The sequence below is a fragment of the Strix uralensis genome, chromosome 8 (assembly GCF_047716275.1).
Source record: "Strix uralensis isolate ZFMK-TIS-50842 chromosome 8, bStrUra1, whole genome shotgun sequence".
NCBI classification, from domain to species: domain Eukaryota; kingdom Metazoa; phylum Chordata; class Aves; order Strigiformes; family Strigidae; genus Strix; species Strix uralensis.
In genome coordinates, this window is record NC_133979.1 from 20,779,610 (window position 1) to 20,805,112 (window position 25,503).

The following is a 25,503-nucleotide window of genomic DNA, read 5'->3' on the forward strand; positions in this document are numbered from 1 at the left end:
GTTCATCTCGTGACATCCAGCTCGCCTCCCGACATCCAGCACATCTCATGACAGCCAGCATGCCTCACAACAGCCAGCATGTGTCCTGATATCCAGCACGCCTCCCAACAGCCAGCTCACCTCGTGACATCCAGCAGGCCTTGCAACATCCAGCTTGCCTCACGACAGCCAGCATGCCTCGTGACAGCCAGCACGCCTCATGACAGCCAGCACGCCTCGTGACATCCAGCATGCCTTGCAACATCCAGCATGCCTCCCAACAGCCAGCACGCCTTGTGACATCAAGCACACCTCGTGAAATCCATCACGCCTTGTGAAATCCAGCATGCCTCCAGACAGCCAGCACGACTCCCGACATCCAGCATGACTCACGACGGCCAGCACACCTCGTAATATCCAGCACACCTCCCGACAGCCAGCTCACCTCCCGACAGCCAGCTCACCTCCCGACAGCCAGCTCGCCTTCTGACATAGAGCATGCCTCGTGACATCCAGCACGCCTCCCAACAGCCAGCTCGCCTCCCAACAGCCAGCTCGCCTCATGACATCCAACATGCCTCGTGACAGCCAGCATGTGTCACGACAACCAGCACGCCTCGTGACAGCCAGCACGCCTCCTCATATGCAGCACACCTCGTGACAGCCAGCACACCTCCCGATATCCAGAATGCCTTGTGACAGCCAGCAATGACTCCCAACAGCCAGCTCGCCTCCCGACAGCCATGAATTATTGATACTTTATTCTCAGCCCAAAGTTGTATCCCCAGGTATGGAGATTAACCTATACAGTATAGTCAATGCTCACTCATCTTAATGTGCAAAACAAGAAAGTATATAGTCAAGTACAGATTGCATGTTTCTGCTTTTGGAGGCAGTAGGAATCTGGTTTTTTACATCTCTGCTTATCTTACACAACCTACCCCTAATTAACACTGGTTAGTGCAGCCAGTACAGAGCAGCGCAGGCTTCTTTGCTGCACATCTAGCAGCAGCAAGGGTAAGACTATTTTGTGCACACAGTGATACAGCAGAAACTTTAAACCTCATGGTATTTAAATGGTAGTTTTTAAACTACAACGCAAAACACTGAAGTGCAGTATCCCAAGAATATCAACAAACTTTTTTGACAAATTCTTAAACTACAATCACAGAAACCAGAGTTATTGTAGAAGGGAAACCAATTGGGCATTATATAAGCTCTTTATACCATATATCTTTTCATGACTTATCTTCATATATTTGAATTTTATATAAACATATATGCACTATATATGCATATCTGCAAAATAAGTTGCATAATTTTGAATTTGCATAATTTGTACTTTAGTGAAACATTCTTTTAGTTTGGTACTCTTTAACCCACAGCCTTCTTAAGGGAAAAAATCTGTCTGTTTTAAATCTGAATCATCCCATTATTCTATGATATTTAGTGTCACCAGTGATAATAACACTTCTTAACTGAGCCCATCGCTGCAATTAATTTCATTTTCACGGTACCCATCAATTCCAATATGCATTCCAATATGGCTTCATTGTGAGATCTTAACCTTATTAAAGTAATACCATTTTTCCTTTTTTTTTTTTTTTTTTTTTTTTTTTCCTGTGAATAGAAGGATGCTGACAGTGGCTACCTTCCTACACATTGTAAATGTACAACCATCTCAACTCAGACCTTTGTGAAAATATTCATATATAAACATGAGTGGTGCTTGTACTGCAATTCTTTAAAAGTGACTTCTCTCTCACTGCAGCCATTCTGTTCTATAATAGTATAACACAATTTATTTGTGAAAATATATGCATCTACTTTTTATTTACACATACTGGATTCTATAACATGAACTCACCTAATTTAAATTACGCATCATTACCTAAGCCATACAGATAACAGAGCTCCCCCCATCTAAATTGTGAATACTAGCATCTCAAAAGATTTTTTCTATTTTAAGTGAAGATAAGTTACCACATTAAAAATAAATGAGCTATTTTTGTCTGTTGATTGGACACTGAGTACACATAATAAATCACCAAGAGCATTGTATGCTAGTCTATGTGCTAACCTTGAGCTGCAGTTTATCTATTGCTTGCAATTCAGAAGACAATAAGGTATTTTACCCAATCAGCTAATCAGCTGAAGGAACTCAAAAGACTGAAACGGCTTTGAAATACACAGGCTTTTAGATATCAAATTACCTCTGGAACCCTCTACCCAGAAGTAACTGGGTAACAAAACCCATTTGAAATACAGCTTCAATATTCAAAAAAATCAATAATTTAAACCACAGGTTGAACATTTTTACTGCTTCCACTGCAGACTGTCATTTTTTGAAATGAAAATGCTAATGGTACCAAAGGGGAAAGCTCCAGCCAGAAGAGATACATGTGTGCAGGCATGGATTGGCTAGAAATGCTGGTTTGCTTTCCCTCCCCCAGTTACGTTTACATAAGATCTCTTAAAATAAACAACACTCATTTCCATCGCTTCGAAAATGTTTTTCTCTGTTGCATTTAATGTTTCTGTCCATAAGAGCTTAGCTATATCAACACTTCACTGTAAACATGCATGCTGAATGCAAATACTACATCCTCAATTATGCCATTAAATCATATTATTTTGAAACAGGCAATAATGTCATGCTTTTGAATACCAGATAGCACACTGTGAACTCTTGTTTTATAGACAGAAGAGCAGGAATATAGGTGATGTTGTGCCCCAACATCTACATCAGAAATGGGAAGCAGTTCACTGCATCCTGCAAAAATCAAACAAATATGGATTGTCCACTGCCTGTGATAAAAGCTCATTTAAGAGCAGAAATGGTTGGTTGACAAAAGACTTCTTAAAAGATAAGGAAAACACATAAGGATAAGGAAGAGGCATGGTGGGAATGTGAACCTTTGAACATAACTGAAGCAAGCTACACATGGAGGATGTCTAACACAAAAGCAAGTCTCTCCTTTGTATGAATTCAACCATCAGACATATTCTTAGTAGAGCTTGAAATCTGTCAGTCTCTTCCTGTAGAAACCGTTATCTTTTGGTAATTTAAACCTCATTAAGTCCTTGCACTCTCTGGCACTAATTTTTTAAATTGTGTTAAAGAAGGAATGCAAGAAGCAAATCAAAACCCCCCAAAGCAATGAAATAAACATCACAAGACAGAGCGTAAATATCTACAGGTACACAACTCTCCACACACACCAAGAACAATTTTTGTTACGGTAGCAAAGCATCACTTTTAGTACTGAAGAGAGAGGCATAAGAAAGAAGCTGTAAGATTTATGTTCTTTGGTTTATTGTTTTAATACTTTACTCTCAAATACATTCTTACTCTCTCTTTCATATACTTTCAGAGTCTTCTCCAACCATAGTGTTAGAATGGAAAAGAAAATGTAGATGATATTATGACAATGAAGTTGCTCAAGTAAAGAAAACTATGTATTTGGATATATACTGTTTTATTGTAAAGTGAAGATTATGTTTGCATTTCCAGGTTAAGCTTTCTGTTTCTAGAAAAAAACCTATAATATACTCTTATGAATTTTCTGGCTGATAGATTTGTTCAATTTTAACCCAAGATAAATGCAGATTTTTAGCCTGGAATAAGAAATGACAAAAGTATAACCATTAAAAATTGTGATGTTCAAAAAGTCATACTCCAAAAATTCAGACATGGACTCCAAAATTCTGCTCTCCCTAAAGGCACAAAACTTTTCTGGATATGAAACAAAAAAGTCCATAAATGTAAGCAGAGAAATTCATCTGAGTTTAAATATACCCAGAATATAGGAAAATAAGATTTTGTTTATTTATGTGTTTGAGATCTGCATTACCTTCATGTGAAACCACCGATTCCAGGTACTCCTGGCAGTCTTTAAAATATACCTCCTACACAACAGCAGCAATCAACTGACCTTCCGAGAACACTGCTCTTGGCAGCAGCATAAACTTAAACAGAATAATAAAAAAAACAGTAGCAACTAGAAACCCAATATTCACCCTTTCCTCAATTCTGGCAAAGTTAAGGAGGAAAAACAAGCTTTTTAAGTTTGTGCTGGAGTTAAGAGACTCAGGCTGTTACAGATCACCCCAGGGCAAGAGCTCCAAGCATATGCAACGTTCAGATGAACTGCCAGCATCCCCTTCCCCTCCATCCCAGCGTACCCAAAACAGCCAGGAAGGGCTGGGCGCATTTTTAATTCCCCAATGAGACTCTTCGTGGCATTCAAGCCATGAAGTTTGTCACCACTGACAGTATTTGGATAGATTTAAGACCCAGTCCTATATACCATGCACTGGCAGTAGGTTAATCTTGAAATATAAGGCATTGATACACTTAGCAAGGCCTGCATTCAGAAAATAAAAGGGGTGTAGGCTTCTGGCTCTTATCTGCTGTTGCAGCTACAGCCTGGAATGGAACTACATCCCCCAGCCAGAAGGACTGATAATTCTCTTGCCGTAGCCTCTGGATGTTTCCTCTAACGATCCCAGCATTACTCCTATCTTGTCTGGATTGACTTTTGCTCAGCATGCTCTCAACCATGCCCCAGTCTCCTACAAACACTGAATAATGCAATCAACTGCTCAAGCTAAATCAGCCGAGAGTTATAAAGCTGAGTTTCGACATATTGAAAACACTTCAATCAATGTCACTTTACTAAACCTTCTCTATGGCTTGATATACACATTAAATAAAAGGGTGGCAAACAGGAACCCTCCTGAACTGCACAGGGAGAGAACCATCACAGGCAATAAACCTGAACATAACACCGACAACGTGCCGACAACAGGCTCCTCTGACTCTGTTTTTTAAGCATGATGTTTGAAAACGGACAATGAAGGTGCTTTGGGAAAGAATGCATTTGGGACATTTGGGAAACGTTTCCATTTTTGATCGATTCCACAATAAAGCACAGATATATGATAAGAAACAGCTACAACTGCATATGAAAAAATTAATACATTTTAAAAAACCCATGATTTCTCAAAAAAGTTAGTAATTGATGTTGTTTAACAGCGGCATTATTGCCACACAATTTTTTGTTATTACAGATTTTGATGTTGCAACAGGGCTTTACATACATACATTTACTATATCATGTGAATTACCAGAAACATCCTCTTCTGTTTGTGTGATTTATTAAATCATAAATCATAATAACATGTGCCAGAAATTCTTTTTGAAGGACGTAATAAGGTAACAATTATCCTCTGAACTACTTTCTCTGTCTTCAGAGAATAAAATGCATTAGTAACATATCCGTTTGCTGCCCCATGACAGAAAATGAAAGCAAGTGTGATGGTTGCACTGTATGCTTTCAGTTCCTGCAGTTGGCTGAAGTATTCTTTGTTCCTGAATGTGCTGTCAGAGACAAAAAGAATAGTTTCTCCAATAATTTTAAGGAACAATCCTTAAAAAACAGTAAAGAAAAAAAAAATCAAGAAGTTTGGTTTTGAGTATGAGCTGATGGATATGGAAAAAATACATGTAAATATCAAATTTAAAATTTAAAATATATTTTATTTAATAGCAAATTAGGTACATAGGGCCTCCCTGTATGGTTTTGACTTGAATCAATGAATTACATCTTTTTCATTTTATGCAACAATTCACTGAATCTGATGCAGGGGAAACGTAGCATTTTATTCTGTGAAAATAAATTCTGAGCAATGTTACAATTATTGTTATAATTCCCTCAGAGAAGACTTAAGGCCTTCTAGATCAGCCTGTTAGTGTTTGGAGTCCCATGTCTGATAACTGGCCTTAGAGAATGCCCTTAGTGTACCATGATTTTGCTCAATTATTTTTGAAGGAAAAATCATAAACAAAAATTCATAACGCAGAGTGTGCTCACAAAGGCATTATTAACTGTGCAGGTGCAGGGAGGTAGAAGCAGCAAATCACAGGATAAAAATGGCTCCATTAATTCCAAGAAAGTATAATTTACTCTCAAATTTTGATTTTTTAAAAAAATCTATTTCTATGGGAGAAGAAACATATTTGTTGTTTAAATTAAAAAGAAAAAAATAAAATCAAGAGTTTCAGCAGCAATCCACATCTAGAATTCACTCTGTTTTCATTTTTGTTCCAGGAAGACACTGTTCCTGAACCACATATTGTAAACGCTATAAAGTAAAAATGTGGGGACCTCCGAAACAATATATCATTTCCAAGAGTGAAAGTGTATATTAAGCTTCACATTGCTCAAGTGACATCAAAACATTCTTAACAAATAAATATATATACAAATACTATTTTTGGTTTGGGTCATGATGTACAAAAGTGTTATTTTTTTCTTAGATTTTGCTGATACATAGCTCAAAACTAAATCTTGGCAATATGTGAAGACCCAATCCTGTATCATGCTATGCTGATTCTGTGGGAAGCTCACATTTGTAATTAATTTTAAGTGCATGTACCACACGATTTTACTGAATTATAAATTTAAATGACAGAGAATTGATGCTTTGTTGAGTTGGTGTCTATACTCCTGTACTGTCCAGTTTCTCACTGTTTAATACTCCCAATAGTTTCCATCGGCTTTGGGTCAGATTCTGGAATCTAGATACTTTCATTAATCATATTATACTTACACATTGTGCATACACATTTAATTCAGAGCATCATTACGACCTGTTCATACTCTGTCACATCTAGGGATGGACACAATGCCTAACGAGGATTCAGAACACTATATATGATGGTTATGATGGCTGCCGAGCATCCTTATTAAGAACTATACTTTTTCAACATCAACATACAAATAGAGTATCCTGGGAAACAGTATCATTTTGTAACTCCACTAAACAGATCACAATACAATAATTACACAGTTTAGTCAAATTGCACAAATTTGGTGAAGTTCTTTACAAGAGAATTTTGATACTCTGTGTTTATCTGAAGTCCAAATTCGGACTAAAATGAGAAGAGCACATGTCACTGCTTTTCTAATATTACACGCTTAAACCTTATTTTATTTACAGCTTCCAGTAGCTTTCAGCTAAATTTCTCATTGCGCCCGCTGCCACGTAGCTGGAGAAGGCTAACAAACCCCTCAGTGTTCACATGACAACCTTTGTGCAAACGCATCCTTATTCTGTCATCTACTGGCAGCGTGCTTCCCAGTCATGTTCTCTGCCAGTCCTTACCAGTTTGCCAATTACACAAGCTGCTTCCCAGACATCAGACAAAAATTCCACAAGACTGCTGTGCAAGCGTACCCTAATTAACCATCAGCTTAATTAGACAATTTACTGTGTAATTAGCAGGCAATTAGTCAACACCTCTCAGATCTTATTGACTGCTGTGACAGCCTTCCTTAGTCTACACATTCCCATACGCTTCCACGACCATGATCCCAGCCCCATCCTGTACGACAGCAACCCTTGCAAAGGAAGGGAAATCATATTACATAATAAGGGAAGAGGGAGAAAAATCAATATATACCCTGTTCATTTATTGAACTGTCTTCTAGCCAAGACTTCCTTTTTTCTAGCAATAGAAGGTCAGCTGCTAACGAAAAACCATCCAGCTATAACATTAGCTTATGTCTTTTTCATTTGTAATACGTTTTAGAATTTTATTTTTTTGAACACTTATATTCCACTGAATTATCAGAGAAGTCAGGGAACCAGAAGTTAAGAAAAAAAAATTTTGTAAACTTACTTACATATTGTAGGTTTAAGTATATGGCTGAGAACAGTGAAAAGGTGCTGATAGCTGATTTTGAAACCTATAGTTAGCATTGTAATTAACTGCTTCATAGCCCAAAATGCACCAGGAAAGTCAAAGTAGATTACTTTAAAGTATAAAAAGTCAATACTTGATAATAATTCAATGACATTAGTGTAATTCAGTAGAAATAATTTTTTGTAGTATGACATCCTCCACACAAATGCCCTTATTAATACATTATTGAGAATGTGAGAATGTACAATTAAAGACTATCATAATATGTATATTAAGGGAATGTTAAAATGTGTGTTTCTGTCTCCTTTTTCTATAGACCAAAAACTGGATTTTGCAATTAGCTGTGACAAAAGCATTCTGGATAATTCTTAAAGTAGTAATTCCAAAGTTCATGGGATGGACACACTTGTCTTCTGCTGCAATTAAATCTAGAAGATTTATTCACAAAAATCTTACACTTTCTGACTGAAGGATGGAGTCCCATAAAGTCACAATCATTATTATAATAAAGTATTTAGATTATTATAAATCTCAAATAAAGATATGAAATGTTATTTAGAATATACTCACATACATTTTTGCATTAGTAATAGGTATTTTAACATAAGAACCTATCAGGTTTTTTAAACATATGGAACTTCATTCTGCTTTTGCAACAACGTCAATCAGGAGTAAATGCAATTATATCACCATGAAATTCAAAAATCAGCTCTTTGCTTTCTTAACTTCTTGTGTGGGCAAATCAGATGTTAAACACAGCCCTACCAGTTTAATTTACCAAGTGGGAACTCAAGACCTGAGATAACTCGAGCATTTAGGAAAGCATGTTGTCTTTACATAAAGGCTACACTGTTATAACCAGAAATCTCTTGAAAAATGATTAAGCTAAAACCCTGTAAACCTGTGTGTAGAAACATACACCAGTTTAGAGCTGGTTATATCATTTCAGCTTATGTCTGCAAACTTTTTAACATGAGCTGTACACCACCACATACATGCTTACACTGATGTAAGAGTGTCAATGTAGAGTCAATTTGGGACTGCGTTTCTGCAAACATGTTGCAAGGTTGCATGGTCCAACCGGGAATCTTTGGGCAATAGGCCAAAGATTCAGCTCTCTTACGTTTTTCTTGGTGGAGATGGGCAAAAGCACTCATCCAACAGCAGGGCAGCCACTTAATGTGCACAGCTCAAGCAAGAAACAACTAGCTGGTGACCGGGGCTTAAGGCATGATGCTGGAAGCATGTCTTCCCCAACACATTTGCAGCCTGATAATGTTAGTGGGCAGAGGTGGGGTCCCAAAGTGTCACTTAGACTCTTGCAGAAGCCAACATTTGACCGCAGCAATGAATGCAGACCTCAGCAAAGATGCTGAACTGTAAATTAGAGCAATTGAAGCATAAAAACCACTTTTCCTTTATTCCACTTCAGTATCTCAGTAGAGCTACTGAAGTCTCGATTGCATTCTGGATTTTCTTATCATTAAAATGTGAAAATGAGGAAAAAAACCCAAACTCTAACACATGCACTTAACAAAATGGGGAGGGGGGGATTCAGTGACTTGACAGGAGGGAAACTTCTGAATTATATAATGGCAAAATAAATATTTAATTTTTTTCCTGAACATCTGTGGTTATCTATTAAAGTGCATCATGACAATTCAAAAAAATAGGCAAGTTTATGTCATTTGTGATAAGAAAAGTTCAAAATGTTACATATGGCCTTATGCTGTGATTTTCTTGGATAGGCATTTTTAAATATAACTATTAATAAAAATATACTACAATTTTGTCTAATAAATTATTAAATACATTAACGCCACTTAAAGTTATATGCAGTCGGTTGTTTTGAAGAAAGCAAAATACTAAAAAGAGTTTGCAACAAATCTGAATTGAGAATGAAACTTAAGTGTGAAAATTCTAAATTTCAGAATTACACTTGGTAATTTCTAGCTTACATTGAAACTGCCTTTTTGGCTGAATTCCTTTCTGACACAAAATTATTTGAGGTATTGCCAAGATTACCAACAACCTTCCAACGACATACAAAACAACTACAAAAATTGATATCTGAATAATATTTTACACCAGTATGTTACATATTTGCTTTTTAGAATCCTATTTAGGATGCAATATTAAAAAAGGTGAAGTACTTCAGATACAGTACATTAAGACCTGTAGATTCTCAGCAGTTTTGGAAAATCATGCATGTGTGCACTCTTTGTCTCTCTTTTGTTAAATATTTGTAGGTATTTTCAGAAGAATGAGGTAAATAAAGCAAAGGTAGTAAAGAGCAAAGCAGCTTCTTCAACATAAAAAGGAATACTGTTCAGATTTTTAGCCAACTCTAAAATTTGCATCCATTTTGTTTGGATGGCTAATAGCTGCACTACGAATAGAAATCACATCTCACCATTACTGGTCACTTCCAGAACACCACATATTACGCTGAGCAGCAATGAACACTCCTACTTTTGGCATCTATTTTTTATAGAAAAGCTTAAGTAGCAAAATATTCAGTATTGCAATCTATGCTCTTCCAAATTTCACTGCAACTGCTTCTCAGCTATGCCACTCTAAGTGCACAATGAGTTTCATTAAAATATGCAACAGTTTTCAGATTAAAAACTACCTAAAAGACTGGTTTACAAATCTTTTAGCCGAAAATATTCAAGATTAAGGTTAATGCTCAAATTCACACTTTGTATATGTTAGTGCATTGTTGCTCTACTGTTTTAAACTATTGGCTCCAGCAGAAAAAAGACATGAAAAAGAAACAATCTCTAAACACTGTAAAAAACAAACAGATGAACAGAAAATGAATCCTTAGACAACTACATAATTGAGGAACCTGTAGCCTACCAAGAACCAGTTTTGCATGTGTATCTAGTTTTACCTTTGATGGCCAGCTTCGAGTCCAACCTTGAGGAAGGTATGTCATTGCTGGCTTAAAGACTCTATGGAATTTATGAAATGAGTTCAAGAAGCATAAGACATGAAAGTTACAGCCAAGCTCGCTCTGCTCCATGAGGGTGAATGGAAGGAAAAGAGAAAATATGGAAAGCATCCTACTGATCCTCTGCAAAAATCTGTCCTTTAGCACAGATGATGTTTACTGACTCAATGCTCACATCACTGCATGACAGATCTCTCTTTGCCACACGATTTGAGGTACTCCAGCATGAGCTTGTGCATAGCCACTGATGCTTCAAGGTGTACCTTCTCCAGCATGGACTTATCCACAGCCACCAATGCTTCGAGGTGTACCTTCTCCAGCATAGGCTTATCCAGTCCACCGTAGACTTATCTAATCCCTTCAGAGGTATACCTGCTGAGGCACAGACATAACCACAGCCACAAAGACTTTGAGATGTACCAGTTTGGGTGCAGACTTATTCACAGCCACAGATGCTTCAGGGCGTCCTGCTCCCACATGGACTCATCCACAGGTCACAGTCCCTTCACACTGGAGTTCCAGCCTGTCCAGTACAGCAGCACAGAAACAGCAGTGATGCCCTGGTCATCTGCCAGCCCAGGCGCATCACCATTGCTGTTATCAAAACGTTCCCAAGCACAGCAGAGTAAGATGATAAGCAGAACAGCAAGCAGAGAAAGCAAAAAAGCACCACTAACGAGCACTAGACTAATATACAGTGAGGCAAGCAAGCCTCATGACAACCACAGGAACCTGCCAATTAATAGCTAAACAGTAATAACAGCTACAAATTTGATCTAGCACATTCCAATCAAATCTGTCATTACCTCAAGCCCTTTGAGCCCCATGTTGGGCACCAAAAAACAACTGTCATGGTTTAACCCCACCCAGCAACTAAGCATCACACAGACACTCGCCCACTCACCCCTGGTGGGATGGGGGAAGAGAATCGGAAGAGCGAAAGTGAGAAAACTCGTGGGCTGAGACAAAGACAGTCCAATAGGCAAAGCAAAAGCCGTGCATGCAAGCAAAGCAAAACAAGGAACCCATTCACCACTCCCAGCAGAAGGCAGGTGCCCAGACACCTCCAGGAAAGCAAGGCTCCATCACGCACAACAGCTACCTCGGAAGACAAATGCCATAACTCCAAACATCCCCTTGCTCCTTCCTCTCCCCCCAGCTTTATACGCTGAGCATGACACCATATGGTGTGGAGTATCCCTTTGGTCAGTTGAGGTCAGCTGTCCTGGCTGTGTCCCCTCCCAACTCCTTGTGCATCCCCAGCCCACTCACCCGTGGGGTGGTACGAGAAGCAGAAAAGGCCTTAACTCTGTGCAAGCACTGCTCAGCAAGAACAAAAACACCCCTGCACCATCAAGACTGCCTCCAGCACAAATCCAAAACACAGCCCCATACCAGCCGCTATGAAGAAAATCAACTCCATCCCAGTAAAAACCAGCACAGTCTTCCACTGACGAGTTCTCACACTGTGCTCCATGCCTTGAGATAACAGACTTCTCCATGAGAGACTCTGTACTGTGGCTCTCATTGCAGAAGAAATGCAGAATTTCTGCAATATTTAATGCTACAGGAAGAGCGGAACTAAACATTTGCCCAGAGGTTTAATTTTTATCATGTACTTGTAAAAAGTTTTACATTTCTAAAGTAATAAATACAATCACAAAGAGAGACATTTTACAGACAGTTGTTAATCTCTTGCTTTAAAAAGGCAGTTCATGATATTCAACATTCAAAGTATTATTTGGCCAAAATAACCAGACTTACTAATGGTAAAAACAGATTATTAAAATGGTCCAAACTACCTCACTTGCAAATTCATGGGTGTCAAGAAGCACACCCGCAACAATTTAAGGTGTACATCTGCTTGGTGCAGACTTCAGCTGTGGTAGGAAGGGACTTGGCTTATCGGTAATGACTTGATTAAAGCACTCAGTTCCAGACTCTTTGGCCTCTCTGCTTTCACTGTGCTGTTCAAGCTGTGCTACATCTCTCCAGACCGGGATTCCTCCAGTGTGAAGATCTGCCATGCCCCTACAGCCCCAGATGTACAGATTGAGGAGGAAGAATGGTCAAAGATATCTTCTCCAGTTCCTCAGACAGGAATTTTGAAGCTATGAAACTTATTAGCCTCCAGCTTTTTTATACTCGGTCAGGGATAGGGTAAAACTAAGTAGAGATGAGATCTGTCCCTTAAGTTGACCATATCAGAGAAATACTTTTTCTTGAGGAAAAAGGAGGAAAATTTGTCTTCCTGCCAATTACTCAGATTCACAGAATGATTTGTTCCTTTTTTGTAGCCAAATAACTTTTTCTGTATAAAAATACTCAAGTAAAATACAATGTTGCAGCTAAAGCATTTTAAAAAATAATAATTACATTACATGCATTTCCCAACAATAGTCTTTTACTTTCCCTGTTAAACTTTGCTAATTTTATGCAGTGATCTAGAAATGCAAAAATTGGGGAACAATAAAGCTGGTGTTTCTTATTAAAATTCTTTCAGAAATATAGAACAAAGTAAGATACATAAAGCTCTCATAAGAATATTAAGACCAATAATAATAATTTTAACATTTCTAAAACCAAAAAATATTTTAACTCAGAGAGTGGTGTATGCTAAGGAGTCCTGGAAAATGCCCATTTTTCTGTTCAAAAAAAGTAGCTAATAAAAGTTGTCTGATGTTATTTAGTAGAAAGGCAAACAGTCCTTTTTATATTTGACATTAACAATCTGATCATTTGTCTCCCAAAAGAAAGCCCATACAGCTTTCATACAGACCACACAATAAAGAATAGTAATATTTCTGTTTACTGAGATATCAACTGGCATTTCGTTGCAAGTCAATGGTCTATCTTTGCTACAGCATACTAGACCTCAATCTGGCATCTACAAATGTCAAAAGTATAAAAAAAAAATTATAGGATGGAAATCAAAAGCATGTTCTAAATTCCTAAAAAATGAAACAAAGTTCACCTAAACATATTTCCTGCAGAAATCAGTACAATATTCAGCTGTCAATCTTGAAAAACAATGAGGGAGCGATGCTGTCAGTAGGACAGGATAATAACATTTCAAGCAGATGTTCAGGCAGGGCTCTAATTCTCACTGAACTCCCTTGGTAAGCATTTAATTTCTTTATCATATGCAAGCTAGGCAAATTGTACTTCATCAAAACTGTATTTTGAAATATTAATATTTCATATTATAGCAAAACTCCATAGAATAACCTTTGTCATATTAAGAACATCAGAATTTCAAATGTCATGGTTCTGCATTTTAATGCATCTTAAATAGCTTTTTGGCTTGGCACCATAAATTATAACTAGTTTAATCTAAATTACTATGCTGTAATACCATACAAAAATATACATTTTGTAATACAGATTCACTTCTGTGAAATACTAATGTTATGGAAAACAATGCGTCATTGTACCATGATTTTTTTACCACCTTCAATTATGAAGCGAGGTGCACACAGTGCAAATGTACAGAGAGGAAACTAGTTGGAGCCTGAATATGTATATTGTAATAACAGCACATAGAAATGTGATATATCCTGGGTAAATTAATTAATTCTCTACCAGCAATGGTTTTAATTTAGAAATGGTTCTGAAAATGTAGTGTAAAATCTACATCAGTGAATTGTATAAACATATATTATGACTACAAAGTTTTTTCCACTATGGTTTAGTTCAAATTTATCTACTTTTAATTGTAGCCTTGTTTTTAAAATCATCCATGCAACTTGCTCCATATATAATGAAAAAAAATTAAAGATTAAAAATAAAGTTAGTCTGCATGTTGATTTCTGCCAGTTCTCATAATAAAGGCAACTGTTTCCACATTATTGAAAGTGACAGCATCACAAATCAATGCATGTCACAACAGAATAAAGACAGATGTGTCTGATTAATCAGAATTAAATTTTAGAAGGAAGCATCTAAAAATCAAAGCAAACATTTCTGCTATTCCAGTTGTTTTTTTCTTCTTTCTAAGCAGCCCATACAATGCAGTGAGAGAACAACAAAGCCCGAATTCAGTTGATAAAATCCCAGTTTCTGCTAGAAACTTCTCACTGTTGTAGTGGATATGGTATAGAGATGTGCACACTTCATATGATGTCTGACTTATTTTGATACTATGTTTATACAAACTTTCTGATTACAGTTTTTAATGCAAATTTTGTGTACTAAACAATATTTGTTAATAAATTCTAAGTAATAAACCAGCTCTGTATAACACTTCTACTAAAAAAATCCCACTCAGTTATTTGTTTAATTAATGCAGTATCTCTCATTCTGCAGGTAGTTTTCTGTTCATCTAAGCTCTGAAAGAAGTAATAATTGGTATTCATTTATTGTGGACTCTACGATATGCAGCTCCCCCATTTCCCTTCAATAGCTTGCCAACAGAATTTACAAATAATACATTGCGGCACAGAGTTATCTGAGTAAGACAGAAATACTATTTGAACCAACAGAGCAATGAGCTATTGATCCTGCAGTCAAAAAGGGAAGACATGAACGTAGGAAAAGGTGTGCGAAGGGACATTTTTATTCCGCTACCATTTGTCTCTCCTAGTGATAGTCCATTTTAAAAGCAGTTATTCGCATTTCTGGAAAAAATCAAATCTACTTGATACTAAAGCAGCTGTGCAAAGGTGTTTTATTAGGTAAATAAAATTCTACAAGTCACTTTCCCCCTCACAGATACCTACAGACACATACAGGTACAGTACCCTATAATTAATATTTGCATTATGCTATAAGACCCAGTGCCTTCTAAAATATTTAAAGTACAGTATACTTTAAGGTATAAATACTGTGAAGGAATTCCAGCTATTTCTCATGTTAGCTCTTTTTTTATGTTTCAACAATAGTACAGTAGTATGCAAGAACAAACTTTTGCTGAATCACTCAGACTTGAAATCTTCACCCTACAAACAGAAAATGCTACGCAGGTTGTCATGAAGGCAATTATGCAGCAAAGTATGTGGGTGTTTGAAAAGGGAGCGAGCACAGCACGAAACAGTGCTATGCTAACTCCCTCTGTGGCAACATGTGATGCTTTCAAGGTGAGGCCAAGACAGATGAGAGTTGGGAAGACTGGGGGAGTAAATTACGGTCCAGGGGCTAGAACTGCAGCACTGCTATCCAAAAGTTCCCCCATACAAGAAAGTATGGCCTCTCATGGGCTGCAGGGATCCCTAGTCTAGCATTTTAGAAGAGTTTCGGGTGGTAGGTAGTGAAAGAGGGAAAAGTTCACATGAAATGAATCCTCTGTCTTAGGAGAATCACAGATCTCCAGTCCTTTTTATCTCTGTCCTTGGATCTCTTTCTTCCAAGATTTATCCTGCTTTTCTCTCTGATCTTATTCCATCACACAATAGTTAATGCATGGAAATCTGTGGTTAGGCTGTACATGCTTTTCACTAGCTATATGTCACTCAAGTTTAGCCTGCATCAGTCACTTTTGCTAAAGTGCCAATGGATGCTCATGGTCAAAAGGGAAGTCACTGGTTTCCCCATCAGTGACTGAACACAGTGGTGACTTCAGTAATTGGCTCTGGAAGAGGGAGCATTTCTCCTGCTGCTAACCTCCCCATTGCCACACAGGCAGTTTATGCTTGGCCTTTAACTATTGCAAATAAGAAGAAAGCTCACAAGTTAAACCTAACCAGGACAGATAAAATGAGGAGATAAGGAATGAACACAGAATCCTGCTTGTATTATCTACAATCAAGGCTGAAGTGGAGAAGCTTCAGCTGCTTAAAAATGTGTCTAGTGAGCTCCCTTCCTCCCAGAAGCTGTTCCACTCTTGGGAACTGTACTGTCTGGGGAGCAGCTCTGCCTTCTCCCACTGACTCTGCAGGCTTAAATCAGGAAATCTTTGTTCCTGGTTCTGTTACGCAGTTAGCTGTAACTAGCTGGGCAGGACAGCTCAGTCTGAAATCTCTACTTCTATAGGTACTGCAGCCCAAGAGAGCATTCTGCTCCCTGCTGAACACTGCACAAGATTTATGTCTACATAATCAGAAGCTAAGTATTTTTTTTAAAAAAAGTTAGCACATTATGCCAACCTATATTATTCCAAATTCTCTACCAACTCCTTGTTTTAGCATTAAGTCAACAAGAGCAGTCTTCGTGCAGTACCTCATTGAGCTTCTCCTCCTATTTGAAATACTTCTTTTTGTAGCATTAATTACCATGCTAGTTATAAATAAAAGCAATTTTATTTCTGCAGCATCTCCTAGCCAAGCATCTCAAATGATGTCACAAATACTAAGGCTTAATACCTGTGGGAAATGCACTACTGGGAAAACAGAAGTAGAAAAACTAGGTAGTACTTGGGTGGGACACACTCCTATTGCACACAGCAATACATGATTCAAGAGTTTGGGAACCAGAGAAAGACTACTGACTCCTACCAAACTCTAGAAGAAAGCTTAGCTAGAAATAATGATCGCTGGACTAGAATTCATCCAAAGCACTTTTCTGAACTTCTTCTCTTTAAAATAAATAGGACTAGAATTCATCCAAAGCACTTTTCTGAACTTCTTCTCTTTAAAATAAATACTACCTGCAATATTTTGCATCTTATTGCAATAAATATTAACAAAAAAATCACATTTTATGACTACTCAAGGTACTTGCTTTTAGCAATCCTCTCACTTGAAAGATCTCCGAGTCACACCTCCAGAGCATGGCATCCAGTGGAACACTTTGCAGTCGCCATTTGAAAAATGACTCAGAGTCTGCTGCTTAGTGGAGTACCAACATCACTTCCCACAACATGCATGTCTCTCCTCCTGAACTCCCACCCAAGCTGGAACTCAGCCAGTGTCTGTTTAGCTCTTGAGATACACAGTAATCAACGTGCAGTCTGGCAGGACTGTGAGCATACCAGCAATAAAACTGATAAATAAATACATCTCAGTACTTGCTATGAGTTGACTTTAGCCTAGGCACTGAATAATTACAGCTGACGGTATGCTATACACATAAGTCAGTTGTAAACATACTTGAATGACATTTATGTTCTAAAAAGTGTTTTAGTAAGAAACCCTGTGAAGTCGATTGGAATATCCATTGCAATCCAGAGGAACACTTACTTCCTTAGGACTACTTCATGTGCAAGTGACAGAAGAAGCCAGTCTGACATATTTTACAGTATACTGTAGCAATACAGCACTTTTTCCTTAGACCTTCCTCGTATTCGAGGACCACCCTCTAAGGTTAATTCACTTATGGTACTTACCCATGTAGAGGTGGGAGAGTAACAAATCCACCTTTTCTCTTCTGCTAAGGTCTCCATCCATCAGTACACTTTTACATGCCATCTCCAAACCAAGAATAAAAGCCCCTTGTTTCCAAATTCATCTCAAGAGCTCTCTTCAGCCCACACTACTGTTTGTCACTGGTTGACAACACACAGCCGTTATTCATACTGTTACTCAGGCCTATGCCTAAAGATTTACCTTTGAACCTCTTCCTCTCTTCGCAAGTCAAACTGTATCTACATCCCAGTCCAAATCCTGTTTCTTTTCTCTACAATACATTTATCAAAACTGTTGTTTTCTTTCATTGTCTAAACTTCTTGCTCAGTTTCATTTTGCCATTTTGAATGTAGTAATAAGAAACCCATCCTGAATGCAATTCTCAGGTCAAACAAGCAATTACACACTTTAAATCTACATAGAATGCTTTATTTTAGGTGCCACACTGAGCTGTAGCCTTCAAGACTTAATTCTAACTCCTTCCTCTTCCGCTACATGTTACTGAAGGTTTATGTCACTGTACTACAAACCTTCAGCACAACTACTCTTCCCTCCGTAGGCTTGTTTTACGTTGCCTCCATCTTTCTCTTCCACTAGCCACCCAGCCTCAAGCTTACACCCACATTATCACATTGCAAATGCAACTCAATTTCAATGGCTTATCTTGGCAGTCCTTGGCATAGAAGCCGCCTTTCAAGATTTGTGTGATAAAGCTGTTACTCATTCCCTTTGCATTCTGATCCCTCACAGAAAACATTTTCAGTGCAATATTTTAAAAAAGGACTATTACCCTTACTAGTTGGCTGATATTAAAAGGTTGGGGAATAAAAGGGAAGAATGTAACAGCAAACAAAACCAGAAACTGTGTCAACCTTTACACTGCACTGTTGGAACCTCCCAGACTAGTTGACCTCCACAATGTACCATAGCCTTCCCTGCTATGTTTATGCTAGCTAGATTTAATAGTGACATTCCCAAAAGATTCAGATTTTTCAAATATATAAAGAAATGGTTACATGCTAAATATACCTTAAAATATTTCCTTACCTTATCCAGGGAGAATGTTTTAGTGACAGCAAAGCCCCATCCAGCTTCAAAAGCTCTTCGAATCATTGAAGAGCTAGTAGTAGGGGTTGCACTGGCAAGGCCAAAAGGATTTGGAAACTTCAGTCCAGCCATTTCTACACTGATGTCTACTAAATCAATAGGAGTATAGAAGAGTGGTAGTTCTGGAACAGTAGAAACTGCAACACCATGTAAGGACTGTAAAAAACAAACAAAAATCACAGAAGTTTTTGCTGATTCATTTTTATATAATTTATTATTAACCCTGATAAGGGAATAATTTATATATAATAACCCAAAGTTTAAGTATTCTATTATGTGTTCAGACTTGCAAATCAGCAAACCATTCAAACACTTGCATACATATCTTCTGTTGAAACAACATTCATGCTGAAATACTATGCCATGCTGGAAATAATTGAAGAATAATAATAATGAAACAGTTATTCTACATCCTGTACTGCTAGCCTGGTTCAGTCTAAAGGTTTGTTCAACCATTCTGAACAGCCAGTTCTGATCCCTACAGCAGCCAGCAACAGCGAGATTGAAAAAAAAAAAAAAAAAAAACCAAACAGGGTATGCACAGACAGACCCTTTCTAGTTTTCTTCCCAGGTGCCAATCTATAAAAAGTGTAGGGACTCGTGAAAAATGAGAGAGGACGTCCATGTGCAGGATCACTCAGCCCTAACTCAATATATTTTGAACTCCTCCACCTTTTTTCCCCCCTTTTAAAGATTTTATCTACCTACACAATGGGATACATATCAACATATGCAAAACCATTACTGTTTTAATATTTAATTGCATTAACATGAATACTTTAAGGGTTACTAAAATTAGACTCTGATTTGGGTTCAAAGCACAGTATACGCATTATGGCTGTGACACCACAGTCGCTTTTGTTTTCATTTTAAAGACACCCTTTTCTCTGAAGAGTCAGTGAAAAGCTTTCCATGTAAATGTTGCATCTAATACTGTAAAAATTGGAGAGAGAAAATCTTTCTCCATATATGGATATTGAACAGCATCCTAATCAGGCTGTGGTAGGTAGAATTAAAATCTTTGCTCACTCAGATGGCTGACTCAATAAAATCACAAAGAAAAAAGCAGGAATTTCTAACACAGAGAAGCCCTACACAGTCTGTGTTCCTAATAAATCCCAGCATAAGATCACAGCAGTTTCTTCTATTGTTAAAATGAAGATTTCTTCAGCAGGACAAAAGAACTACTACTGGAGGTGAAGGGAAGATTTTTGTAAGAGTAAAAACCTGAACCACTTACAAATTGCTGCCTTATGAGCTGGGTTTTTTTAAAGGAACTTATTTACCCCATTTTTCCCCGTGAAAACTAATAAGCATGGATGGGATGAGGGGTTTTTTGTTTGTTTCAGTGCCTTCTGTTTCCTAGGCTGGTTCAAAAACTGGGAGTTCACAAGTCTGTTTTGTTTTGGAACTGCCTGGACTCATGTATCAGATTCTGACCCAGAAGGTCCCATTCCTTGGACAGAGAGGATACATTTGGGGGCCAAATTTTCTGATAGCTTAAAAGCACTGAAAGCAGTGGAATTGTCCTAGCCTGAATGATGTGGACCTGAGCGTGTCCCTCATGGTGGACATTTTGAGAAAATCTAAGTTTTAAAGATCCCTAACACCAGGCACCAAACTCCCTTCAGTATCACAACCTCTCCCAGGTAGTAGCTGATGCAGCCACACTTTATAAAAAGCCAGACATCCCTCATTTTCTCCCTCTTGAGTGCTCAGTCTTTCCTTTGTTTCATACTCCATAGGGCTGTTTTCCTACACCAGAAGAATCTGTGTTCTTAGAAGACCAAACAGCCTGGCACTCTACATCTCAAAAGCTTTTGTTAACTGACAAATCAAAGAAAAAGAAAAGAAAAAAAAAAAGAAAAAAGAAGTATTGGCCTTTGATTATTTTGGGTTTGATTTCAACTTTTTAACTTTTTCAGTCTTACTTAACTAAAATTTTAACTGCAAAATGTTGTTTGCAATGCCAAAACAGAACTTCATGGATCACACAATTGAAATTAAAGCATTTTTAAAATGTTAGCACTTTTTGTCTCCTACATATTTGGAAGTGGGGAAATCTGCTGAAATCAACACTGATACACTGAACTCTTTCACTGAACTCTTTGATTTTGATTCTGTAAGAATGACAGCAAAGACAGACTTATGGAAAGGTTTTTGGCCAGTTCCACTCTATGTGCACATGTGAGTAATAAACCTAATTTTCCAATTTGAAAGCAGTTATTTGTTAATTCATTTGCTATCCAGAATTGTTCAAATGTTCTCTGTGAATATATTTCAGTCTGTGGATTGCTCACAAACTATTCATTGCTTGTATATCTGTAAAGATTGATTGCTATAGACAGACAGACAGATTAAGTGTTTAATATGCAGCTTAAATTACATTATATTGTTTCTTTTCTGGAGCAGGACAATTGAATCTCTAAAAGTTGTTCTCACCTAAAATTAGTGTTGCTTGAAAGTGATTCTTACCTAGAGACCCCAAATGAGCTTTCTGTGATAAAACAGAAAGCAAATTGCATACAAGACAAAAAAATAAAATCCACCAAAGCAGTGAAAGACTTTTGAACCAGGTGGTTGAATACACCCATGCAAAAACAGGCCTTGCCTCCTGCATACCATCATGCAAACCGGGCATAAGGCACTTCCCAAACCATATGCAAAGACAACTATTCTTCCTGCCAAACTTCCCTCACAAAGAGCAAAACCACAAACAATTCCACCCCAAGACACTCAAGCACCACAAGATGTGCCTAATGGTTTGTTAATGATGAGGTGGCCCAGGTGGAGGTGGCACTGGGAGGACTAAAAAAGATTTCAATAGAACAAACTAAGTCTTTAAAAACACACTGGGGCAAGATGCAGCTGAAGGTTCAGTAGCTATACATCGTCACAGATTTATCTCCCTCTTTCCTATCACTTCCCTTTTTGCTCTATTTATTTTTTGCTGTTTTTTCCTTTCAGCACAATGCTTATAAAAGAAATAAATTTACTAAGCCCTGATGTGTTGTTTTCTACAAAGCAAAACTTTTGGCAAACTAAAATGTTTTATAGCTTCCTGAAAGTAAAATCATCTTTATAATGAAGGATTTCCCTGACATTGCACAAATAGGAAAAGAAAGCCTGCAGGCAAGGGTTTATTTATAATAACTCTTCCCTAGATTTTTAAAAATAAAGGACAAGAAGTGTGGCCCATTCTTCCTCTAATTTGGTGCCAACCAGCTGAGCTAACAATATTACTTATTGTTCCAGTCATGGCAACTTTTTGGATACTGGAACAGAGTGGTGAAAAATCCCCAGCACACTGCATGCAGCAGCCCCACCTTACTCTAACCAGGATATGCTTAGAGGCAAGAGCAGCACAGTCTGTAGTGCAGGGCTGAGAGACAGGAACTCAGCTTTAGACATGATACAATTTGTGACGTTCATTTTCTTCAGATGGAGAAAATTCTTAACCACAGTGATATGCACTAACTCCATTTTTGGGCCTTTAACAAAGACGGGCTGTGAAAGTGAGTAGTTCTATTATTGTTATTTTTCAAAGAAAGCCTTCTCTACAAATCCTACTGCCTGGAAGAGTTTTCATGAATACTTTCATCTCACTCCTGCTTTCTCTATTTTTAAGACTGATGTTAAAACATATCTTTTCTCCCTTGCATGTGCTTCCATCCTCTCTCCAATTATCCATTATTTAACTTTGTTAAATATGTTTAAACTTTGTTAAATATGTTATTTCATACAATCTCAGAATGTTTGTGGTTGGAAGGGATGCCTGGGGACCATCTAGTTCAACACCCTTGCTCAAAGCAGGGTCAAGTAGAGCAGGTTGCTCAGGACTCTGTCCAGCTGGACAGAGATTTTCTAAGCTCCTTCTTGGCTTTGGCTTTCTGCTTCTGGAACAGACATACTGCTTTACTCAGTGGTAAGGAACTAAAATACCAGGTTTCCTGCACTTGCATTTAGTGCACCTTTTTGCAAATGGTGCTTTGTTACTCGTATCCATGCTAATGTTTCATATGTTGTTCTAGCTAAACAAAGGGACATTCAATTTTTCCTTTGGTTATCCTGAAAAGAAGCAGACAACATAACTAACAGCTTCAAAGACTTCCTGGGAACCACCCATCTCTGGTATTGATTATGAAATAAGGTACATTCATGCATGTTTGAGGAATATGAGAGAATGGTCAACCCTCATAAAAGAATCAACAACTATACTCTTCAGATACAAAGCCCATATATTTTTTGACAGCACAGATAAAGAAAAAATTGCAAATATACAATACTGGTTCAAAATAACGCAGTGATGTACTCAAAATTCATACTGAATAGCGTCTTAGTGAAGTGCAATTTATATCAGTTGGGATCCAGCCCTCTATTCTTTAAGCATATCATGTACATTTCAGCCTAGGAGAAATATAAAAGAAACTGTCCACACTGGGGAGATTACAGTAAAAAAAAAAAAAAAAAAAGATTTAAATAAAACTTATTGTGAACCAGAGAGAAAAAGCCACTTTTTAAGAGGAATTTCAGTGAGAATAAGATGGCAGCTTGACTGCCACATATGGGAAAACACTCCACAAGGAAGTGTATGAATAGAGCAGGAGTGAAACATTAAGGCTGGCGCAGTGGTCCAGGAAGAAAATACTGGAAGAATCGCAATGGGAGAGACGTCTTTGCTCTCAAGGCAGGCATAGAAAATTAGAAGTTAGTCCTGCAATAATTGTGACTTACCCTGAATATAACTATTATATTATTAAAGCCCATTCACTGATCAAAAAGAAATTAATGGTAACTGAGGCATAGAAGGGAACAGCAGCCTATATTGCTTCGGCACAAGATCATAAAGTCAGCGTTGGACAAAAGTGAGGGCCATTATAATGCCCAAACTAAGTAATCACTAATAAATCACCAAGATTATTTTACAGAAATTTTTACCTCATCCATGGAATAACAAAAGAAGGTTGAATCTTGAATAAATGTTGTGAATAGTAGATAGTTGCATGAATTGGGCTGATTCTGTTTGAATCTCTACTGACTTGCAAAGAACCATTCTAGGAAGACTGACTATATTTTCTAATAGGTTGTACTACAACTATCCTTAGTTAGGCTTTGACTGGTCATGTTTATAGAAACTAACCTGACACAGCTGCAGGCAACAATTTCTGAGATGAACCTATGCTTCATATAGTGGGAGGAATATGTTAAGAGGCAGGAGATATTTAGGCAACTAATGATGGAAAGTTTCCAGCATAAGAGCAGCCAAGAAGCTTCTGTAAATAACTCCCAGTTTTGAACATAAGGCATTTCTGCTGGAGAGTCCTTGAGTCTGGATCTCATGCTTCACTTGACCACGTGCCAGAGCTTGCAGTGATTGGAGTTTCAGGGCACATATCAGGCCCATCTGTTTGCTTAGCCTTTTGCCTGGAGTAGGTTGGGATACAAGCAGCGTGCCGTTCAAACAGTCTGCAAGTAGTCAGGATGGGGTTTTTGAGTTTCAGTCTTTGACATGGTCTTGGGTTGGTTGAGAAATCCCATGGAATAGTTTTATTTTGCTGAAGGCTGACTGCATTATTTATACATTCTGGTTCTGTGATAGTTGGCGATTTTGGAAATGGCTACCTATTCCTGTAAGTAAAATGCAAATGGATAGATGGTATCAATGTATTTATTTAAAATTTAATGTGTACTTGATTCAGATACCCACATCACAAGAAGGTTGCTTGTCTTGGAATCTCACAGTAGAGAGAAAATAAGATAGTGTGTAAGGGTGTTTTTTCATTTGATATAGGAAGTTTCCAGAATACAGGGCTGTGAACTGAATGCGTGCACACACATGCGCACAAAGGCATGCACACACCTACCCCTATAAACATCAGGGTAATACCATCCTTCTCTAAATAACTTCTTTAAAAGACAAACTCTCCTCCAGTCATTAAAATTTCTACCAGGTTCAAACACTGGTGAAGTAAATTGCCAAATTACAGCACTCTGCACCACAGCAACCAGATTTTACAAGGGCTGCACATCCAAATAAATGCCCCTGGGCAACCCATTCATCTAACAGCTGGAAAGGTGACACTTGACATTTGGAAACTTTCCTGTGAAGATTGCTGTAAGGCTTTCCCATTAGCTTCCTGGTGAGACTGTAAGGTTGAATAAGCTGCCTTGAAACCTGCAAAGGGTGACGGAAATGCTCTAATATCACAAGCCTGCTTGATTTAAAATTCTAATTCTCAAGCCATGACTATTCAGATTTTTTCCAAAGTATTAAATACATTCGGGGGGGGGGGGGGGGGGGGGAAGCAAGCTTTGAGAAGGAAACAACATGATGAAGGAGGGTTTTTAAGTGATGTATTTCTCGAGGTTAAAGAGGAAGGAGACAAAAAGGAGGAGATACTCCTCTCTCCCCCTATCCCTATCACAGTTACCCAAATTCACTGTGCACTGAGAAATTAAGCAAGCAGGTCAGG

General features: G+C 37.9%; 1 protein-coding gene across 3 annotated transcripts in view; it reads right to left on the reverse strand.

Annotated features, from left to right (window-relative positions):
• Positions 1-25,503, reverse strand: part of DPYD (dihydropyrimidine dehydrogenase) — a 365,990-nt gene that overhangs the window by 155,527 nt on the left and 184,960 nt on the right. For all 3 annotated transcript variants that reach the window (XR_012629947.1, XM_074877213.1, XM_074877215.1), the window contains one exon: positions 18,971-19,186. Coding sequence is in view for 2 of the 3 variants with exons in the window: in XM_074877213.1 (XP_074733314.1) it covers positions 18,971-19,186 (216 nt within the window). In the remaining variant the exon portion in view is untranslated. The remainder of the gene's footprint in view (positions 1-18,970; positions 19,187-25,503) is intronic.